The sequence below is a fragment of the Aethalodelphis obliquidens genome, unplaced genomic scaffold (genome assembly GCF_003676395.1).
Source record: "Aethalodelphis obliquidens isolate GAN/ISIS:26980383/991018 unplaced genomic scaffold, ASM367639v1 scaffold69, whole genome shotgun sequence".
Classification (NCBI taxonomy): domain Eukaryota; kingdom Metazoa; phylum Chordata; class Mammalia; order Artiodactyla; family Delphinidae; genus Aethalodelphis; species Aethalodelphis obliquidens.
This window is the reverse complement of record NW_020838013.1, coordinates 9,727,668-9,738,473: the sequence shown is the minus strand read 5'-3', so window position 1 is coordinate 9,738,473 and position 10,806 is coordinate 9,727,668. Positions and strand designations below refer to the sequence as shown.

General features: G+C 64.7%; 1 protein-coding gene and 1 long non-coding RNA gene across 3 annotated transcripts; one reads left to right on the top strand and one right to left on the bottom strand.

Annotated features, from left to right (window-relative positions):
• The first annotated feature begins 367 nt into the window (after positions 1-367).
• Positions 368-3,061, top strand: RASSF7 (Ras association domain family member 7). 2 transcript variants are annotated; one of them, XM_027090634.1, is made up of 6 exons: positions 368-434; positions 999-1,129; positions 1,289-2,001; positions 2,162-2,290; positions 2,367-2,448; positions 2,531-3,061. In XM_027090634.1, exons 2-6 carry the CDS (start codon positions 1,006-1,008, stop codon positions 2,560-2,562), a joined length of 1,080 nt encoding a protein of 359 aa, XP_026946435.1. In that variant the 5' UTR covers positions 368-434; positions 999-1,005; the 3' UTR covers positions 2,563-3,061. The 2 variants fall into 2 exon arrangements, with proteins under 2 accessions (XP_026946435.1, XP_026946436.1); XM_027090635.1 differs by lacking the exon at positions 368-434 and adding an exon at positions 441-908.
• A 5,719-nt stretch (positions 3,062-8,780) lies between these two features.
• On the bottom strand, positions 8,781-10,532 carry LOC113611522 (uncharacterized). The gene is made up of 2 exons (XR_003429494.1): positions 9,303-10,532; positions 8,781-9,019 (listed from the first exon to the last, which is right to left on the bottom strand). It is a non-coding gene; the product is annotated as an uncharacterized LOC113611522 (long non-coding RNA).
• Between the last annotated feature and the right edge of the window lie 274 nt (positions 10,533-10,806).

Genomic DNA, 10,806 nt, shown 5'->3' with positions numbered 1-10,806 from the left:
GGGCGGCTTCTGCGGAAGTCAATCGTGGAGCGCGGCCAGGCACCTGCCCCACGCGCCGCCTGCGACCGCGGTCTGGGACGCGCTTCCGTGTTGCTTTCGGGCTTGGGGCGTGCGTGGACCCGGGCTCTGTCCGCCCCGCTGCTCCCCGGAGCCCCGCCCACACCTGGGCGCCGCCGGGGGCGGGACGGGCGGGGAGCCAATGGGGAGGGCCAGGGGCGAGGCTCAGAGTAGGTGGCTAATGGGCGTCGGCATGGGGCGGGCAGTGCGCGCCGCGGAGCCAATGGAAGTGTGTGGGGCGGGGCTCTCCGGCCGTGGGCCAATGGGGTGGCGGGCCGGGGCGCTCCCGCGGCGCTGTAGGCGGCAGGTTGCGGCGGCGCCCGGCGCCTGGCAGCAGCCAGTTCGCGTCCGGATTCCGGAGGCAGGCGAGCGTCCAGGTGAGCTGCGCCGGGTCCCGGAACTTCCAGAGCGCAGGGAGCGGCCCCGGACGGCGATTCCGACGGAGGGGCGCAAGCCAGGCCGGCGTGGGGGCCGCGCCGCACCTGCACCCGCCCCGGGCGGGGACAGCGGCCTCGCGGCGATCGCGGGGACGGGCGGGAGTGGGGAGGGGCCGCCCGTGCCGGGTGCGGTGGGTCTGGAGGGCCGAGGTCTGCGGGCGGACGCCCCGCGGGAGGGGCTGTACCCTCCGAGCCAGGTGGCTGGGTCTGGTTAATGATTTGCCTTGTTCCGGGAGTGGGGCGGGGCGAGAGCAGGCTGGGAAGTGGGGAAGCCTCCGAGCGCTGCGGGAGGGCACACTGGTTCCCCCTTTGGGGGGCACTGGTCTTTGCTACCCCACCCCCAGGAATGCGTGGCCTGCAGGTGGGGCTGGGCAGCAGATGCTGAGGGGCAGCAGTCCTGAGCCAGTTCAGGGGGTGAGGGGCAGGCCTCAAGGAGGAAGAGCGGGGCCAGGCTGTGTTGGGGCCAGGCAGAGCCTGACCCTGTGGCCTTCACCCTCCCTGCAGGACAGGGATGCTCTCAGGGCTGGCGGCCATGGAGCTGAAGGTGTGGGTGGATGGCATCCAGCGTGTGGTCTGTGGGGTTTCAGAGCAGACCACCTGTCAGGAAGTGGTCATCGCACTGGCCCAAGCGATAGGTGAGTCCCCTGAAGCACGGATGGGCCCAGCAGGTGCACCTGGGGTGCCCCGAGGAGGGTGGGGCTGCTGCTGATCCCTCTTGCCTGCCCCCAACTGCACAAGCCAGGTGGACAGACGGTAAGGGATGTGGGCTGACTGACCCCTCCCCCCTACTCCAGGCCAGACAGGCCGCTTCGTGCTTGTGCAGCGTCTCAGAGAGAAGGAACGGCAGCTGCTACCCCAGGAGTGTCCCGTGGGTGCGCAGGCGACCTGTGGACAGTTTGCCAGCGATGTCCAGTTTGTCCTGAGGCGGACAGGACCCAGCCTCGCTGGGAGGCCCTCCTCAGACAGCTGCCCTCCCCCTGAGCGCTGCCCAATCCGAGCTAGCCTTCCCCCGAAGCCTCGACCAGCACTGGACCGTGAGCCCTGCAAAGCGCTGACCTTCAGCCCGGGGTTCCCTGGGCTGGCCCCCGACCCTGTACTCCCCGAGCCTGTGGGTCCCGTAGCACCAATGCCGGGCTGCTGCGCAGACCTGCAGGGCTTGGAGCGAAGGGTGCGCAGGAACGCAGCGGAGCTGGGCCAGGAGGCCTTCTGGGAGCAGGAGCTGCGGCGGGAGCAGGCCCGGGAGCACGAGGGGCAGGCCCGCCTGCAGGCGCTGAGCGCGGCCACGGCTGAGCATGCCGCTCGGCTGCAGGCCCTGGACGCCCAGACCCGCGCCCTGGAGGCCGAGTTACTTATGGCCGCAGAGGCCCCTGGGCCCCCCTCACCCACAGCGTCTGTCGCAGAACGCCTGCGCCAGGACCTGGCCGCCCAGGAGCGGCAGAGTGTGGAGGTGCAGGGCAGCCTTGCCCTGGTGGGCAGGGCTCTGGAGGCTGCTGAGCACGCCCTGCAGGTGAGCCCGCTGGACCCCGCACCCCTGCCAGTTCCTCCATCGCAGGGTGGATTTGGGTGTTGGTCTCAGGATCAGACGAGGGAGAGCATGAGGCCGTGCGGCTCCACGGCCGTGCGCCTCTGAGGGTCCCGTGTGCCTCTGAGGGTCCTGTGTGCCCTAGGCCCAGGCCCAGGAGCTGGAGGAGCTGAACCGGGAGCTGCGTCAGTGTAACCTGCAGCAGTTCATCCGGCAGACGGGGGCTGCACTGTCCCCGTCCCCACGGCCGGACGGGGCTCCCCCTGGCACGCAGGTCAGAGCGGTTCTGGAGGGTGGCCAGGTTGGCGGGAGGCCCAGCCCAGCTCCATGCTGACCCGCTCTTCCCACAGGATCTTCTGCCTCCGTCCAGAGAAGAGCCCCTGCTGGGAGCCCCCCCGAGTCCAGCCCTGGTGTCCAGCCTGAGCCCAGAGAGTATGTCTGTCTCCCCCACTCTGGGTGGGATTAGGTCCTTCTGTGGCCCCCGCAGCCCTCTCAGTCCATGTCTTCCCCACAGTCACCCCCATGAGGCAGAACTCCTGGAGGTAGCAGCTCTCGCCCCAGAGTGGACGTCCAGTGCCAGCCCAGCCCTGGGCTCTGATGACATGAGCAAGGGCAGCCAAGGCCAGCCCAGCCTGGATGACAGAAGGCGAGCTCGGGGTCACAGAGGACTCCTTCCACCATGCAGTGGGAAGCCCTGGTACCCTGGGTCTGAGATGGGACTCCTCGGAGCCCTAGGGTTTCTGCTGCAGTGGGCAGGGGAAAGCTGAGGACTCTTGCTCTAGTCCTTGTCAAATCTGCGCAGACCCCTGGAGAAGCACGGGGCATGGCCAGCCCAGAAATCACTAGGCCCCAAAGGCCACAGCTCCTTGCTGGGGAAGGGAGGTGCACGGACCACCCTGTGTTCAGCCTGTAGGTATGCGCTTGCGTGTGGGAGGCATCCTTCCCCACGTCCGTGTGTGTGCAGGTGCGCGCACACACGTGTGTGTGCTGCCTTCCTACCCCGACACTAAAACCTCAATAAACTGCCCCACGTGGCTTAAGTGTGTCCCAAGGCTGCAATGGGCAGGGTCTGTGGGGTCCCTGCGTAGTCCCCTGAGCTGCCTGGGGCTGGCAGCAGCCAAAGATCCTGAGATGGGGGTTTCCCAGGGACCAGTCATCAGTTGGTCTAAAGCCGGAGCTCCCAGGGGCTCACATTTCAGGCTGCTGTGTCCACCCACCCCCTGGGGGGGTGGCCCTTCCCTGTTGGTGTGCGGGGGGGGGGGGGGGGGGGGGGGTGTTTCTCTCCTTGGCAACCTGAGCCTGGGGTTGGAGTGGTGCTGGGCGCCTGAAGCAGCCTCAGCACTGACCTGGGTTTCTGTCTGGACCCCTCCCCCACCTGGCTTCCCTCTCTGGCCTGCTCCCCACCAGCAGCAGAAAGCGCTGCCCGCTCTGGGGTGGCTCCTGGATATGAGGACTCAAGGACACGCCAGACCCGTCCATCAGGTTTCCTGAGTCTCAGAGCTTGTGGGGACTCCTGGGTCTGCGAGGCCCAGGGAGCTTTGCTGGCCCCTGGAGGGTGTGCCGCCCACCTCCACTCCCCAGGTGGGCATGAAGCCTCAGCTGCATGCCTGCAGCCTTGAAATTGGGGCAGGGCGAGGTCCAAATCACAGCCCTGGTCCTGGGCTGGGCCACAGGCTCCCAGCTCAGAGAGCTGTGGCTGGGATGGGAGAGCTCTGCCGGTCAGAACCTGGGGGGCTCTGAGGCTTGGGTGCAGCCACGTGTATTGAGGAACAGGGGACGGGACAGCCTAGATCACAGGGGTCTTCGTGCTTAGTTGGGGGGCGGGCAACTTTGGGATGGACTCAGCCTTCTTCTGGGGTGGCCCCTGAGCCGGGCCTGGCATTCCCCACTTCCTTTGGGGCCGACAGTAGGGGACGTGAAGTCCTGAGTGCAAGGAGCAAGGAAACCACCAAGCGCACAGCTTATGGGAGTAACCAGGAGCCGGTACTTCCTGCCTGAGCTGCAGCAGGGATGGGAGTGGCTGCACGGGCCTGGTGGCAAAAGGGATCTGGCCCTGGCTTCCTCTGTGGAGCCCCCAGCCCATCCCCTCACCTGTCCACACGCCTGCCTGACCTGTGACTCCAGATAGGGCCAAGCACAGGCCACACAGGGTGCAGCCTGGAGTGCACGGGCCAGTAAGGCCTTGCCCTGGGTGGGAGGACTGGGGACTGTCCGAGGGGCCTGCTCCCTTCACCTGTAGCCCCCACCTGTGCTCCAGAGGATTGGATGGGCCGCTGGGCACCAGCCCTGAGCCTTAGCATGGCGTCATCTCCCAAGCTGAGCACGTAGGCCAGCAGAGGGCAAGGCCAGGTGCTATCCAGGGACCACCCTACACACACGGGAAAGGGGAGGACCAGCCCATGCCCTTCCCAGTGTCGTGGGCTTCCCCACTCCCCAAAGGGCGGCAGACACAGAACTGGGCGTACTTAAGCCCCCTGGTCTCCGTGTCTGTTTTCAGGGAACACCCGTTCCTTCTGAAGTCACTGGCAGGGACCCGCCCCTGGCCTGAGGCTGCCTCTGAGGATGCTGACAGCCCTCTTCTCCAGCTCAGAGAGGGTCCTCAGGCAGAACCTTCCTCTGAGGCTGTTCCAGGTGAACAAAATTCCACACCCCCCGAAAGTTGCCAGAAGTGCTTCAGATCACTAAGCAAATCCTTGAGTTGCTGAAAAGTTTACTTTTGAGTTTTAAACTGTACTTTGAAAACAATGATGTGAAATGTGCTGAGGTGAGGAAAGGCCCAGCTCCCATCAAACCAGTGGATGGCAGGGCAGGACCCTGCCTGCTGTGAGTACCGGGCAGCTATCCTCACTGTCGCTCCGCAGGGCCAGACTGGGTTGGGGGGAAGGCACTGGTGCCCCGACTGGCCTCAGAGTTCCTGCTTGCCCCCCCGCCCCACACAGCAGGGCCCTCCAGGGCTGGCTGAGAACACCAGGGTTCACAGACGGCTGCCCAGAGTAAGTCATCACCCAGTGGCAGCAAATCAGCTCTGCTGGTTCTCAGCCCCAAAGCCACCAACAGCCTCCCTGCCACCTGCAGAACCTGGCCCTGCCAAGCCTGCTGGGTGTGACACTCAGCACACCACATCGACCATCAGTTAGGACAGGGTCCCTCCAAAGGGGAGTCCGAGTCCACACAAGGCCCCGACTAAGCCTACCTCCCCCCAGGCTGCTCCAGCCATCAGCCCCCACCACCTGGGAGAGGGGACAGAGCCTGCTGCTGGCCTCCTGGCGTCTGCAGGCCCAGAGGCTGCTCTGGGCCGGCTCCACAACCACAGGATTTTCACTGGATGAAAATTCTTGGTGAACTCAAGAATCCCTAACAGGAAAGCGGGCCTCCAGGAGCCCCCGCCCCTGGGAGGGTGTGTCAGGGGTGCCACAAAAGGGTCTTCAGAGCCCCGCCTCCCTTAGCGGCCTCGCTGAAGTGGCAGAGTGCACAGAAAAGTCAAATCTGTCACCACTGTCCTCAAGGAAGTCCTCAGAGGTAGCCCTCAAGAGGCTGGTTCTGGAGGTCCTTGTTCCAACGTCCAAGGCTCGAACCCCGGCACCCGTGCCTGCCCAGGACTGCCTTAAGCTTGGCGACATCGGGAAGGCCGTCCCAGGAACCCTGCACATCCTGACACCCTGAGACACACAAGGGAAAGAGAGTTCCCTCCAAGAGGGCATCTGGTCCAACCTGAGCCTCCTCGTGCGGAGGACAGCGAAGTTCCCTGAATGCCCCCCGTTTTCCCTCAGCCCACTGCTGGTCGCAGAAAAGCACACCCAGTCCACGGGGCGCCTTTGCCCACCACCCGCCTTGGCGCGCGCCCTCTGACCCGATGTGGCCGTCCCCTGCCCTGCAGGGTCACAGAGGGGACGGGGCGGTCGCGCAGCCCAGAGACAGATCAGCCGCTGTCACACGCACAGTGGGTCCGGAGCAGCGCAGTGTGCGGTGGGCAGTGGCTGCCCTGCGCCTGGAGGGACCGCCGTGCGGGCGGAAGGGTCGTCCCGAGCCCCCGACCCTTCCCTCCCCTCCAACTTGGCTGTCCGATCCCGCTGCCCTTGCCCGGTCCGAGCTCCCGCCCGCCGGCCTGGGACCCCTCGCGCGTCACCTGCGACCCCGGCACGGGGCCGTCGCCGGCTTTCTGCCCAACTTCGGCGGCGGCCGCGGCCCCCTCGCGCCCCCGCCGGCTCCGCGCTCCGCGCCCGGCCCGTATGCAAATGTACAGGTCCCGCAGCCAATGGCCGGCCGAGCCGGGCCCGCCCTGCCGCGCCGCAGCCACTGTGTGAGAGCCGGGGACGGGACGCCACGCCCACCGTCGCGCGGCGCCTCGCGGGCGCGGCCGGCGCGTTCCTCTCCGCACGTCGGCCTCTGGGCGGGGCCGCCACCTGCCGGGCGGGGCCAGCGGGCGCCGCGTCGCCGCCTGGCGCCCGGGGCAGCTCCCCCGCCGGCCGGTGCCGGTGGTACGACCCGAGGCGCTACCCACGCCGGCCCCGGCGGTGGAACAGCCCGGGCGCTTCAGCACCCCCGGCCCGCGCGAGCCGGGCCCCTCCCCGGGAAGGCCGGGCTCCGGCACACGTAAGCCGGCCCGTGCCCTCGCGACCACCTACTGGCTGCGCCTCCTGCACCCACTCCGGGGTGGTCTGGCTGGCGTTGAGGGGGCTCCGCTTCTGCCTGGTTTGACCCGCGACACCCGCGGGCCGGCCCTGGGGACTCCTGGTCACTCCTGTCCGGAGGGGCCACGGCACGGAGCGCAGGGCCCTCGGCAGCTTGCCCCCGTCCTCTGACCTGTCCTGTCCGGGCATTGAAAATTGTAGAAACCGAGGGAACGGAGCGTTTCAGACCTGGAGTCATCCATTTCTGGTGTAGCCCCAAGGTGGCAGCCAGGGGAGTCGTGGCCCTGGCCCCTTCTCTTCACACTCCCCTCGCAGCCTCCCTGAGGCAGAATCATGGGTCATCCGGACCCCTAATCAGGCAGAGAGGTGCCCGAGCCCCTCCTGTTCTCCACCATCCAGTCTGGAGAGTTAGGGTTAGGGTTAAGGTCCTCTTAAGACCTTTGTGTCCCCTCCAAAGTAAGCAAGAACTCTCCCGTTTGCCCACCTCCCTCAAGTCAACCAGAGTCTCTGGCACCTGCCTCAGAGCCTGGCCCTCCCTGGAGGACCCCATTCTCCCTGCTCCAGGCAGCTACAAAGGGCCCCTCTGCCCCCGACTTGGCCCAGGGACAGTACCTCCCCAGCATCAGCCACCCTGGCTGCTCTCCTGCAGCCCTCCTGCCCCCCAGCTCACTACCCCACTCTTGTCCTCCCTGGAGCCCACATAAGCCTGGGCTGGAGCCCACCAGTTGCCACAAAACCAGTGTGGGCCCCTCCTGCACCCTTCCCACCATCTTGGTCATTTCATTTCTTCCTTCAAAAGTGTTGCCCAGGTGGCCGAGTGTGGGCCTCCAGGGAGACATCTGACCCTGCCTGGGACCTTGGGAGCATGAAGCCTGAGTATAGAAGTTCAAGTGCAGGGTGTTGGGTGTGGCCCCCTGTGGGCAGGGCCTGCACCTTCAGGACTGGGCGTGATTGGGGCGGGCAGACAGGCAGAGGTTTGGAGGGGAGAAGTCTGGGATTCGGGGACAGGGACAGGCCAGAAATCAGGGTGACTCCCAGTTCCTGCCTTGCCCTGCTGGAACGACCTCCAGCAGTGCCCCCTCAGTCCTGCTGGTTCCAAATGCACCCTTTATCACCCTCTGAAGTGTACTGAATGGTGGTACCTCAAAAAGTTATGTTATATCCAAATGCCTAGACCCTGTGAATGTTACCTTACTTGGAAAAAGGGTCTTTGCAGCTTGATGAGGTCATCCTGGATTATCTGAGTGGGTCCTAAATCCAAAGACAAGTGTGCTTTTAAGAAAGGTACAGGCACACAGGGAGGAAGGCCATACGAAGACCGAGGCAGAGATTGGGGTGATGCTGCCATAAGCCACGGAAGACTGAAGGACCAAAAACCAGAAGCGGAAACAAAGGATTCCCTCTACAGATTTCAGAGAAAGCACAGCTGTCAACCTAGATTTTGGACTTCTGGCCTCCTGGACTGTGAGAGAAGAAATTTGTGGTTTTAAGCCCCCCAGTCTGTGGTCATTTGTTGTGGCTGCCCTAGGACACTGATACACCTGCCTTCCTAAGTTAGGGATCACAGCCCTCTGCCTGTTTCCTTTCCCCGGCTCTGGCCCTGTGTGTTTGTGCAGGACTGATGGCAGGGGACGGGGCTGACCTGGGCTGGACAGAACCAAGGGAGCTCCCTGTCCAGCTCCACCCTCCTGTGCACACGAGGAGAGGAGCATGCATCCTGTGTCTGGGCCTGCCTGGGCCTGCGAGGAGCAGGAGTAGGGTGTGCCAGCATGCACCAGGGCCCAGTGAGGGCTGCAAGGTACAGGTTTTTTTCTCTCTCTCTCTTTTTTTATTTATTTGTTTTTGGCTGCGTTGGGTCTTCGTTGCTGCGTGCGTGCTTTCTCTAGTTGTGGCGAGTGGGGGTTACTCTTCGTTGCGGTGTGCGGTCTTCTCATTGCGGTGGCTTCTCTTGTTGCGGAGCATGGCCTCTAGGCGTGCAGGCTTCAGTAGTTGTGGCACGCGGGCTCAGTAGTTGTGGTTCATGGACTTAGTTGCTCCGCGGCATGTGGGATCTTCCCAGACCAGGGCTTGAACCCGTGTCCCCTGCATTGGCGGGCGGATTCTTAACCACTGCGCCACCAGGGAAGCCCTGCATGTGTTTATTATGACAATCTTCCAGCAGGCCCCAAGAGCAGCTGCAGATGAGGGTAGGAGGGGCTGATCCCGCTCCAAGGGGGCTCCAAGCTGCTTGTCCAATTCCTTCCCAGGAGCTTTAGTGGCGTGCTCCCACCCACCCAGATTTGGGATCCTCTGCTGGGCGGTGTCCTCATATCTAGTGGTCTTTGGCAGGTAGGCATGTGTGTGCAGAAGGGCCGACACTGTCTGAGACCAAGCTGAGAGGGAGGGGAAGGTGTCTGGTGCAGGGTGTTTAGCATGCTGGACCCCACCCATCCAGCCCTCCACATCACTATTTTATAGCCAACGAGGCACAGAGGGATTGAGAAACTCTTCCGAGGTCACAAGATCCATACTTACGCTGAGAGCTAAAGTGTCCGGATTTGGGTACCTGGCCTGGGTGACACCCAAGAGGTACTATGCTGTGCCAGCGCCACACACACACACACACACACACACACACACACGCCCACAGAGAAGATTCCCTCCAGAGTCCCTCACCTCTCTGGCACCATCCATTCTTCCTTTCTGCAAAGTCCTTTCCGGATCCTGTAAGCACGCGGGTTATTTCTCCCCTCGTAAAAAGAAAAAACAAAACAACCTTCTCTCGGTGGCCTTCTTCCCAGCTGCCTCCACTTTTGTTTCCCGCTTGGTGCTCGCCGGCCGTCACTCAGCTCGCCTTCTCGTTAAACCGCCTCCAGCTGCCCCGCCCCCCAGCGCTGCTATCCTCCGGGTCACCGGTGACTCCCACCTCGCTCCACACAGGCGTCCTCCTGGATGCGCCTTCTTCCCCTGGCTTCCAGGAACCCTTCCTGGTTTCCCCTTTTACCTGGCATCTCACATCCAACTCCTCAACAACCGCGCCCCCCTCGCTTCTGTCTTCATAATCTACCAGGAGCGGATCGCTTCCCGCACCTGCGCTGCCCCACCCCAGCCGGCACCACGGGGGTCCCTGAAGGGGGGTTGGCCAAAGAGGCCTCCCCACTGGTCCCCCGGGCCCGCCCCCGCTGCTCCATTCTGTTCACCCGCTGCCGCCCGGGGGATCCTATCAGCCAGCGCCTGTCACCCTGCTCAGGACCCTCCCGTGCCGCTCCCCGCCCGGGCCCACTTCGCGGGCCTCCCTTCTGTGGTCCCGGCAGCTTCTCCGAGCTCTCCCCACGGCTGCTCCCTCCGCCATCACGTCTCACCCGCTAACTACCACTGGCCAGTCCTCCTGCCTCCGGAGCCCCGGACTCTGCCCTTTTTATCAGAGCACGAATCAGCTTCTCACACACCACGCGGCGCAGTGATTCGCAACGTTCATTGTTTATTGTGTCTGGACAAGATGGGACACGGGACTGGGGAATCGTCCTCGCTGTGCTCAGCGCCTGGCGGAGCCCGAGCAGAGGGTCCATCAGTGTTTGGTCGGAGTGAACGGACAGCACAAAGCTGCTCGTCCCTGGAGCGCCACCAGGCCGTCCCGGCACGGCTCTCCGCAGCTCACGCTTGACGTCTGAGGGATGGGAGGGGGGTGGCGGGAGGGCGGGGCGGGGGCGCCGCGTGGAGCCGGACCCGGGTTGGGGGCGGGGCCATCGCACGGGGCGGGACCCTGGCTGGGGGCGGGACCCTAGGTGTGCCAGGCTTCCGCTCCCATTCGCCCTGGGCGACGGGCGGAGGGTCGGACTGTGCCAGCTTCCCGACGGAGGGGCAGTCCCATAACAGCCCAAAGGCAGGAACTTAGAAACCTCAAGTTCTTCCAAGCAGCTTGCCTCTTTGGACTGTGATAACGCATTAAACAGTGTTTCCAAAGCCTCGAGATCCCCAAGCTCAGGGAGCGGCTCTCTCTTCCACCTCAGGCCTTTCTTCCCCTCCCTGGTCCCAGTGGTTCCCGCCAAGGGCGGGGTGGAAGGACCCCGGAAGCCGGCTCCATGCACTTCCGGGTCGAGGAGCGCGCGGCGGCGGCGGCGGCGGCGGCGGCGGCGGCGGCGGCGGCGGCGGCGGCGGCGGCGGCGGCGGCGTTGTTGTT